This window comes from Mastomys coucha, unplaced genomic scaffold (assembly GCF_008632895.1).
Source record: "Mastomys coucha isolate ucsf_1 unplaced genomic scaffold, UCSF_Mcou_1 pScaffold18, whole genome shotgun sequence".
NCBI classification, from domain to species: Eukaryota; Metazoa; Chordata; class Mammalia; order Rodentia; family Muridae; genus Mastomys; species Mastomys coucha.
The window spans coordinates 73,857,646-73,868,683 of NW_022196900.1; the positions used below are offsets into that span (position 1 = coordinate 73,857,646).

Below are 11,038 nucleotides of genomic sequence, written 5' to 3' on the forward strand. Positions count from 1 at the left end.
GAGAAGCATGTGCTCATCCAACCTGAGAAGTTGGCAGACAGCAAAGAGAATGAGAGGCTGAGGAAGGCAGTGCTGAAGGATTTAGTGAAATCTCTGGTTTTTGTTATCTCTGAATTATTCTGTCTTTTGTTTTTCAGAGACTTAAAATTTTCTCTTTATTTATGTGTATAGGTTTGTATGTGCACATGACTGTAGGTTCTTGCAGAGGCCAGAAGAGGGTGTCAGATAAGCTGGAGGCAGTTGTGGTTGCTGGGAACCACACAAGTTCTCTGCAAAAGCAGTACATGCTCAATCAGTGAGTCCTCTCTCCAGCTTTCTCAGGGATGTCAAATTCATTTAGAGCCTGTTGTGAGCCACTACGTGGGTACAGGGACTGAACCCAGGTCCTCTGGGTTGAGGATAGTTAGTAAACTGTGGTTAAACAAATGATTTTCAGTAAAAGATAGTCCATATACCCACTACTGTATTTTGTATTATTATTGTTGTTGTTACTATTATTATTATCATCATCATGTTTGTTTTGAAATAGGATCTCATTACATTTAGTCCAGACTGGCTTGGTATTCACTATATAGACCAGACGGGTTCACTGGGATCTGCCTCACCTGCCCAAAAGTTAGGATTCAAGGTGTGGGCCAGTATGTATGGTGAACCTCTATGTGATTTTTTGCTTTTGTAAAGTCAAATACCTACATATAATAATGCTGGAATTAAGCACTACCCATGGTGGAGTCTCAGACAGAGTAATACAGCTTTGGCTCTAGAAAACCATTCACAAAACTGAGTTCCTCTGAAATCAAGCAGGCTTCTCTTAGTGATGGAGAGGTCATGGGGAAGATATCAGCTCATCAGTACCAAATATGGAAACTGCTACACACTGGCAAGGAGACCTGATAGAGGCCAGCAGCTGGGGAGAGTAAGTCCATTGCGAACTCCTGAGATTACCTGTGGAAGTTTCATTCCATTCCTCGTCAACACACTTACATCTTGCAGAAGCTTTTCCAAATTCTCTTGAAGCTCATAGAAATAGTGTGATGTAATGAGGCCACTCCGAGATTTATCCAGGCAGTCTCGGGCCATCTCAATCACCTGATGATGAATAAAGCTTAGTGCTCCATCTGCCAAGGGCAACACACTATCTGGAGTATTACAGGAAATGAATTCAGCTAGTCGCTCTTCCATTTGTGCAGTGGCCTGGAGATAAAAGAAAAGTAAATAATTCTCTTTTTGTCCCAGCTTAGCTGCAGCAAATTCTGAAGGATGGCATCTCTGTGTGCCTAACTTTCTCATGTGACACTAGGAAATTTACTGACTGAAGGCATGAAGGGAGCTCATGAGGAGACAGCCCAGGCCTGGATTCAAGGCCCTCTATCACCTTGTTGCCTGTTTCCTGCCATATCCTATACTGCACAATTTTTGGTGGTCTCTGACTGGCCATATATCATGCCTTTGTTACACCATTCTTTTGGGGGGGCCCTTCTTTACAAGTTCCTGTGGCTCTTCATCTCACCTAAGCATCATGATTCCTCAGGCAAGTCTCTTGTTTGCTAGGAAACAAAGGCTCTCTTTCCTCTGGGGGTCTAACTTGGTTTCATGACTAGACAAGTCAGTGCATAGATGATATTGGTTTCTGAACCTTTCTATGTGAAAGACATTCTGGCAAGTCAGAAGGTTTCATTATCACAGGGTTCTCATATTTAACATAAATTCACACTGGATACAAGAGGTGCTCAGAGAACATGTATCAAAGGTATGACCCTGCCTGATCTTGGGAGGTAAGTTGGGATGGAGGGCTTTGGATTGCAACATGACCCCGGTCTAGATCCCCAGAAGAGCAGAATGGAGATCTGGCTCAGGGCTCTCTTGGGCTTCTAACTGTACAGCCATGTGAAAACTGACAAACATACACTAGTGAACAAATTAGCAATTGCTTCTCTCAGACTTTAACTTCTCTTTGTCACTAGGTGTCAACTTCTATATCCTAGCCGGGCAGTGGTGGTGCACGCCTTTAATCCCAGCACTTGGGAGGCAGAGGCAGGTGGATTTCTGCGTTTGAGGCCAGCCTGTTCTACAGAGTGAGTTCCAGGACAGCCAGGACTATATAGAGAAACCCTGTCTCAAAAAAGCAAAAAAAATAAATAAAAAAAAAATAAAAAAAAATAAAAAAATAAAAAAATTCTGTATCCTAATATGTTGACACAAAAGTATGTTTATAAGTGTGCAGAGGGACTTTTTTTAAAAAAAGGACAGAAACAGGGAAAGAAGGAAAGAAATCTTTTTTTTTTTAAAGATTTATTTATTTATTATATGTAAGTACACTGTAGCTGTCTTCAGACACACCAGAAGAGGGCATCAGATCTCATTACGGGTGGTTGTGAGCCACCATGTGGTTGCTGGGATTTGAACTCATGACCTTCCGAAGAGCAGTCAGTGCTTTTCCCCGCTGAGCCATCTCTCCAGCCCAGAAATCTTTTTTTAAAAAAAAAATTATGTATTTATTTTATGTATATATAAGTATACTGTAGCTATACTTCATCATGTGGTTGCTGGGAGTTTGAAGTCAGGCCCTCTGGTCGCTCTGTTCTAAAGATTTATTTATTATTATATCTAAGTACACTGTAGCTGTCTTCAGGCACACCAGAAGAGGGCATCAGATCCCATTACGGATGGTTGTGAGCCACCATGTGGTTGCTGGGATTTGAACTCAAGACCTTCAGAAGAGCAAGCAGTCAGTGCTCTTAACCGCTGAGCCATCTCTCCAGCCCCAGGAAAGAAATCTTACCACATCTTCTCTAAAGCCTATCTTAGATGAAAGACACAGAAATGCCTATAAATACCAACACATCACACTAGATGTTAATAATACACATCTCTGCACATAGAGAACGAAGACATGCAAGATACATTTCACAACACTGCACACTATAGAACTTCATTATAAAGTAAAACATGACTTCCTAGCTGTTTTTTTGCCCTTTCTTTGCTCTTATTCTTGTGTCTACTTCAAGGCTACAATGTGGTATTGAGAGAAAAGATTAAACAAACTAATAGCTAATAGTTACTCGTACTTCTCATGTCCAGCAAACTGATAGAAAACCAGTGTTCTCCCAGCAACCGCTGATCCCCATATGAGACAGACTATAATAGAATTCTATTATTATGAGTTGTCAATGAAGCTCCAGGAAATCAAATAATCTATCTAGAATTAGATTATTAGATTATCAGCTGTGATAATACACACAGCTGATAAATGGGGCAAAGATTAATGCAGTCAGTCTAGGTCCTCGTTACACGACTTCACTGGTATGTGTCAAGAAAGAAAAGCACAGAGCATTTTCGTCATTTTCCTCAGCTGTCATGTGTATGCAAGAAGAGTGTATGTACAGTTTAAGAAAAGATGTCCAAGAGCAGCAGGAAGCACATACCACAAATAGGAACAGATAGATTGCTCAGGGAGGCCTGGACAGAGAGAGGATGAAGGAGGCCCATCATGTCAGTCTCCTGTTGTCTCTCAGGGCTTGTCACGGTTATTTTCGTTGCCATCTTGACTACATCTACAATTAATTAAAACCCCAAAATGGCTGGGCACACCTGTGAGGAATTTTTGCTTAATTAAATCATTTGACGTGGGAAGACTTATTTCTAACCTGGATCTCTGAGGTAGGAAGACACATCTTTCATCCAGACTCTTGAGGTGGGAAGACCTACCGTAGTTTAATCCAGACCATACCTTCTGCTGGAATACTAGATAAAAGACATCTCATTTTGCCTGCTTGTTCTTGTCCTTGATAGCAAATCTATTCCTTCACTGGCACTAGAGCCTACTTCTTTGGGATTCTGGTGTATACTGAAGACTAGCTAAAACATCCAGCTTCGTAGACTGAACAATTACTCGAATTTTGGACTTTCTGATCATAGGCACCCAATATTGGATTAGCTGGACCACAGCCCTGGAAGTCATTCTAATAAATACCATTTCTAGGGGCTGGAGAGATGGCCCAGTGCTTAAGAGCACTGACTGTTCCTCAAGAAGTCCTGAGTTCAATTCCCAGCCCCAACATGGTGGATCACAACCATCTGTAATGGCATCCAATGCCCTCTTCTGGTGTGTTTGAAGACAGCAACAGTGTAAATCTTTGTTTTGTTTTTGTTTTTTTGCTTTTTCGAGACAGGGGTTCTCTGTATAGCCCTGGCTGACCTAGAACTCACTGTGTGAACCACGCTGGCCTTGAACTCAGAAATCTGCCTGTTCCTGCCTCCCAAGTGCTGGGATTAAAGGCATGCACTACCACTGCCCGGCAACAGTGTAAATCTTAAAAAAAAGAAGAAAATAAAATACCATTTATATATAGAGAGAATTCATCTTGTAAGTTCTGTTACTCTAGAGAGCCCTGATTGCTTTCTGCAGGAACAACCTACCCTCAGAAGGCCAAGTATGAGTGCATAGCAGATTGCTCTTTGTAAGAACTGCAAATTCTCACCTGTGGTTGTGGGTGTATAATCCCAGCATTCACAAGACTGGGATAGGACTGAGTTTGAGGCTAGCCGTAACAGTTCCAGCTACAAAGTGAGACTGACTCAAAAGACATAACAGATAAACAAAACCCTCAACAACAAAAATCACAAACCACCCAATTTTAAAAAATAAAGGAGGAAAGGTCAAGGGCAGGGAGACAGGCAAAACTCCTGTGCCACTGTCAAAGACAAAAGGCTCATAGCAAAAGTGTGAATTTTACCTCCCAGCTATATTGGGATAGTATCAATCTTCCCTCTCAGTTTGAAAAGGAAAATACATATTTTAGGAAGCAACTCTAGGGCTCCTGCCTCTGGACTTGTTCTCTTGGTGGCTTCTTCTACAAGCTGAGCACCCCTCTGGCTGTGCAAGTTCTGGGAGCTACTTAAGAAATCTGTATCAAATGAAGATGTGACCAGAGGGCAAATCCTGTCCAAGGGAAGAGGAGGAGGCTAGAGACAACCCTGAGTTGTGAAAGCAATGTGTATAGTAAGAATCCAGCCTTCTACAGTAAGAATCCATGTCTTCTTCTTTAAGACATGATACAATATTTTCTCCCACTCATCTCTTGATCTCGAGTGGAGAAACAGAACCTTTGCTTCTTTTGTCCTGCTCCTTCTAGATCCTCTAGATACTTTTAAAGCTAGTGATCTTTCTGGTTACCTCTGCACTTGACCCTCTCACTCCGGAGTCCTTGTACTGGCCTGGCTATAGATAGTCATTCTGGGATATTATTTTCTCCTTTAAAACAAATCCTTACCTTGGGGAATCTTTCTTTGTACACATGATTCATCATTATTATTTCACTGTCAAAGGAAACTGGGGACCGTCCAGGACTGAATAAGAGAAAAAGAATCATGTTATTTTAGTGCCACAGAAAATTCAAGGAGAAATATGGCCATCCTCGGAGCCCCTGAGCCCAGTTCTCTTCAGTATCTCACACATTTCTACATTCATGAAAGCCAAGTTTCAGGCTTTCTTTATTCTCAGAGGTCCTAGAATATTTGTTTATAGTTTTAAAATGGTACAATGTTAAAATAAGCTACCTTGCTGCAAGAAGTGTAGCTTTCACACAACTCTCTGCCACGGCTGAAAAGAGGGGAATCTACTTGACAGTCAACCTACTGCTGGCTTCCCTAGGATAACCTTCCCAGAAAATGATTCTGTTCTTATAGATTTGGTTAGTGAAAAATAGTCTACCCCAACGTGTCCTAGGAATCAAATCAATCAAGGAACTAAAGAAAGACTGTATATATCTATTTTCATTTCTAAAACAAGTCACAGTCAATGGGCTACCTTGACTGTCACCTAGAGGATACAAAAGCCAAAATGAGTTCTAAGTTTTAACTGTAGATTGATAGTAATTTTTCAGTCTTTTTATTATTTTTCATAGTAAACTCTATCTTTTCATCTGGAACACTGTGGATCATATCTCCTTAAACATTTGAAATCTTGAGTCAAACAGTTGAATACCCAGTTTAGAACCAAACTCAAGATCTTAGCTATCAGCTAGGTTAGACTTAGAACTGCGTTTGGTCTTGATTTATTTAGGGACTTCCCCTAATGTTCCTACAGTCCTCTCAATCTCACCTGACTTAAAAGGGACCTCTGATCCACAAGAATTGTGAGACCACCATGGTGGAGGTGCTCCTGTATGAACTGCCTGGGATCCGCACTCTCACGTACTCCTCGCCCTTCACTGTGAAGCCCCAGTCACATTTTCATCAATCTCAGTCTGAATCATGCCTTTGAGGCCTGACCAATGACTCCTTGTCACTCCCAGTACCAACATTACCTGGGGGATTCTTCCTGGGAGGTACAGGACCTCTGGAATTCCATCCTGTACTTTAACTAATTCATCCCTTCCCAGGAACCCAAGGAAAGCTGAGTAGGTCATTAAAACCATGCTCATTTTGGAGTCTGGAGGTAAAAAAGAGCCAGCTACTTTGCCCTTGAAGCCAAAACAGTTGGGTGTTACTGTACTCACTCAAGCTTTGGTTGTTTTTGAACAGGAGTCAGCAAAGTATGGTTTGTGGATAGTTTGTGTAAATAAAGATCCTAAGGAAGTTTCCCAAGGAAGTTAACTGTACTGCAACAGCAAAGGGACACAGTTGTGACAGAAATGAGTTGACTGCACAATCCAAAGCACTTAGCATCTCGACTCTGAGCCCCGTGCCATGCAAATAAGCTGGGCCCACAGGTTCTAGGGCAGTTGGTAGGAGTATTCCTTACCTGAGGCTGCGGGAACGGGGCCGCATGGCTGGGGACTGACGTCCCTCCTCGTCTGGTACATTCTCTGTGCTAAAATGCTTTGTCAGAAAGTGTAGCTCATCAGCTGTCGGCTGGAAAGGTAACTGATGAAGCTTTTCTTGTGAGGAACATGATGACTGGAAAAAAAAAAAAAACAAAACCCACCAGCATTAAAGACACATGCAAAGGATCTTGAGAAACAGCTTGGTGGTTAAGAGTGCTTATGACACCATCATAATGCCCAGAGTTCAAATCTCAGTAACCATATAAGCTAGGTGAGTATAAAGCAGATTCTTTGACACAAACTCTTTGCCTTCACTCAATAAAGCTTCCAGCTAGTTGGAACAGCAATCAACGATGTTTTCTAGTTCCGTAAATAGTCCAGGTCTGATCAAGTGCATCCCCTTGTTTTCAGTTTCATGACCCTGAGAGCGCCATCTCAGCAATGTCTCCTTTTAGTTTTCTTATGCAGAGAAGAAACAATTTTGCCAAGATTAGGAAGATTATGGTGGGATGCCAGGGATACGACAAGACAAGAAGATCCAGCAGGAAAGGCAACTGCTTTTAGATCTAGACTTAAACATCAGACCTGGTTTGAAAAGCAATCTCAAGTTCTCAACAGGGCCCACCAATTACAGGAGACAATATGAGGGAGCAAGCTGGTGCTATAGTGAGAATCTCATAGTTGTAGTCACTCTGTGGCAAACCATAAAATCCCAGGACTCCAGATTCTTAATTTGCTTGGTAAGACTGTCCCCAAAGAGCAGGGAAGTCAGACACTACAGACACTACAGGCCCATCACATACCAATCAATCAAGGCCTTGGGGTTTAACTATCTAAATCTATTTAGTATTAGAGCTTAAGTACCAACAAAGGGAACCACTGTTGTAGGATCATCCAATGAGAAATGAGCTCAGTCTGGCTCAATAGTAAAATAGTACAAACCTGTCTTATATGTTATAATGCACAAAGCTTAAAAAATTTATTTCACATGTGTGACTGTGTGTGTGCACGTGTATTTTTGTGTGTATATATGTATGCAACACATGTGTTCATTGAGTTCACAGAGGCCAAAAGAGGGTGTTGGATCCCCTGGAAATTGAAATTATAGGCAGCTGTGCACTGCCATGTGGACTCTGAAAAATGAACTCAAATCCTCTGCAAGAGAGTAGTAAGTCCTCTTAAAGCCTGGCCATCTCTCCAGCCCCTAATGAATGGAGTTGAAAACAGCTACTGTGGTTTTCATAGGGTTCTTATTGATTTGTATCTAAGTTGCAAACAGAATATTCATTCAACTAAGGCTAATATGAAACTAGTGGGCAAAGTGAGTTACAGCATGCAGAACTGGTGGTATTTTACAGTATTTTAATAGCTAGGTGCAGTAGGATGTTTGTAATTACAGTACTTAGGAGGCTAAAAATGTTTGAGGCCTAGAATAATGCATGGTGAGCTGTCTCAAAGCGTGGGTAGGGAGAGTATGTAGGATGAGTCTATTAAAATTTGCTGTACAGTAATACTTATGTGTTATATACGTAGACACAGAAAGATACATAAATATGACTCTCCTTTAGGGTTTAAAAAATAACACTTGTCTGAGTAAAGGATTATGGGAAAAGGAATGTTTATTAGGGAAAAAACTTAAGCTTAACTGCCAAAGACCAGTAAGACCTCTGGACTAATAGTGTTTTATAGGCCAATGGAAGAACTAAAGTACTTTTTCTTGCTTGTGATTTATGACTATAGATAAATTGAGCAGAGAAGACCTGAAGACTGATAGAAGAAATGGGGATGGCTCATCAAGTTTATACTTTACAAATCTGTTACTTGGTCCTTTGCCAACAATGTTTGTCGGCTTTATGATTCCAGCTTTGATGCTCCAATGGAGGATGCATTTCAGAAGTAATTATACATACGCACAATAAGTGTATCAGATGGATCTACTGTCCAAAAACTGAAACTCTCCCTAAAATACACGTTCAGAGAAAGGCCCACCCTTCTGTTGACAAAACAAGCAGCAAATAACTACTCTTCCCTTTTGTTTAAGTCTTTGGCAGGTTGTAACAATGATGAAGGGTACGGAGCCTTGGGAACATGGGAAAAGTGATGAACTCTCTATTGGAATCCTAGAAATAAGGTTGAGGGAGGCAGGGAACCATGCTTGGGAGCTCCCCATCTCATCTCACTGGCAGAGAAAGCTTTTTTCTGAGTTTACCAGGAGGAACTAGGGGAGAACCGGATAATCCTTCTAAAGGCCTTATAATTATGGCTGTGAAAGTTACCAAGTCTTTTTCCCTCAAAAAATAAAAATAAAAAAAATCCTCTTATCCTCAAGAAAACACATTGAGTTTGGAAGAAATTACAGGACTGAATGGAGAACAATTATCTGTAAGAAAATACTTACAAAATGAAGAAAATATGGTGTCTTAGTAGGGGTTTCTAGTGCTGTGAAGAGACACCATGACCAGGACAACTCTGATAAAGGAAAACATTCAACTGGGGCGGGCTTACAGTTCAAAGTTTAGTCCATTATCGTTCTGCCAGGAAGCATGGCATGTAATTACACATGGTACTGAGGAAGGAGCTTAGAGTTGTACAACGTGATCCTCAGGCAGCAGAAGGAAGACTGAGCTACTGATACCACAAAGCCTACCCCTAGTGATACACTTCCTCCTGCAAGGCCACACCTCTTCCAACAAGGCTACACCTCCTACTAGTGCCACAATTCAAACCACCACATAAGGTTACAGCTATGGCTACTTACAGAGACTGTGGAGCTAGGAGTGTTGGTTCCATAGCCTGAAGAAGGCAATGAGGCCAAAGACCAGCGCCGTCCATCAGTTCTACATTTAAAAAAAAAAAGAGAGAGAAGAGAGAGAGAGAGAATATTATGAAATTCCTATAGGGTCATACTCTGAGCTTCAGGGCCTGCCTGCTTGCGTCCATTAATACTTTTAGGCAGTTAATTCACTGTCTCACAACACAAGATATTGTCTGTCTTGCATGAGTTCTCACACTCTCTACTGTGTGGGGCCTATTGTGTGATTTTTATTTCAGAGATAGCTACCAACACCACAAGAGACTATGACCTTGAATAAGAGCACTGGTTATAGATAAGTCAGATGGCTCAGTAGGTAAAGGTGCTTGCCACCAAGTCTAACGATCCAAGTGTGAACCCTGTACCCATATACTGGAAGAAGATCCTACAAGTGGCCCTCTGACCATCACAGCTGCATCCACGCACGCACGCACATATCTGTGAAGGTACCTATACGACACAGTATGCATATGGGAGCAAGGGAAATGTGCAGGAATAGGGTCTCTCTTCCTATCATGTGGGACTCAAGGACTAAGCTTAGGGCATCGGGTATGGCAATAGGCACCCACACCTGCTGAACCATCTTGATAGCCCACAAAAAATTCTTTTTTTTTTTTTCTCTCAAAAGCTGGGCATGGTGGCACACACCTTTAATGCAAGCACATTGGAGGCAGAGGCAGGAAGATCTCTGTGAGTCAGAAGGCAGCCTTGTCTACAAAGCAAGTTCCATGCCAACCTGGGTATAAAGTGAGCTCTGTTTCAACAACAACAATTTTAAAAGGAACGTATGTTACATGGTTTGTGAGATGACTCATCAGGCAAAGGTGACTGTCACCAGGCTTGATGACCTGAGTCTGACTCCAGGGACTTATGACAGGAGATAGCTAGCTGTGTGGGGCCTACTTTGTGATTTTTTTATTTAGGAGATACCTAACTATTTCTGAAACAGAGAACAAGCCCATGGACTGTTCAACAGCATAAACAGCATAAAAAAGAATACTTTATGCCACATCCCATCACCCAGACAAATAATTACAAGTCCATGTTATAAATGCTTCAGCTCAAAAACTTGCTGCTTAAGCTTTCTCCAGGACAGAAAAGCAAAGAACTGTGGTTCTGTGTTGAGCTTTAGGGGAATCCTTTTGAAAACAGCAGAAAGCCTTCTCCAAAGTCATAAACAGACAAGTCAGTTCACTATTTTTCACAAGGTTATTGCTGCTCTTTGACAAATATTCTTGAAGCCAACTTACGTGTACTAATAAATCCCAAGGAGCCTGTTACTATTTGCTATTGACTGATATTCACTTCAGACTCAAACATTGTCTACTTCTTTCTGTCAATCAACTGGCCTAAGGAAGAGCTTTTAAAAAGGATGTACAGCCAGGCAGTGGTGGCGCAGGCCTTTACTCCCAGCACTTGGGAGGCAAAAACCAAAAACCAAAAACCAAAAACCAAAAAA

The 11,038-nt window shown here is 41.5% G+C and overlaps 1 protein-coding gene across 12 annotated transcripts in view; it reads right to left on the reverse strand.

Annotated features, from left to right (window-relative positions):
* The window catches only part of Mast2 (microtubule associated serine/threonine kinase 2), a 144,908-nt gene that overhangs the window by 14,647 nt on the left and 119,223 nt on the right, over positions 1-11,038 (reverse strand). For all 12 annotated transcript variants that reach the window (XM_031378275.1, XM_031378272.1, XM_031378274.1 and 9 more), the window contains 4 exons: positions 9,526-9,604; positions 6,746-6,900; positions 5,274-5,349; positions 985-1,194 (listed from right to left, as the gene is read on the reverse strand). In XM_031378275.1, coding sequence (XP_031234135.1) covers positions 985-1,194; positions 5,274-5,349; positions 6,746-6,900; positions 9,526-9,604 — 520 coding nt within the window. The remainder of the gene's footprint in view (positions 1-984; positions 1,195-5,273; positions 5,350-6,745; positions 6,901-9,525; positions 9,605-11,038) is intronic.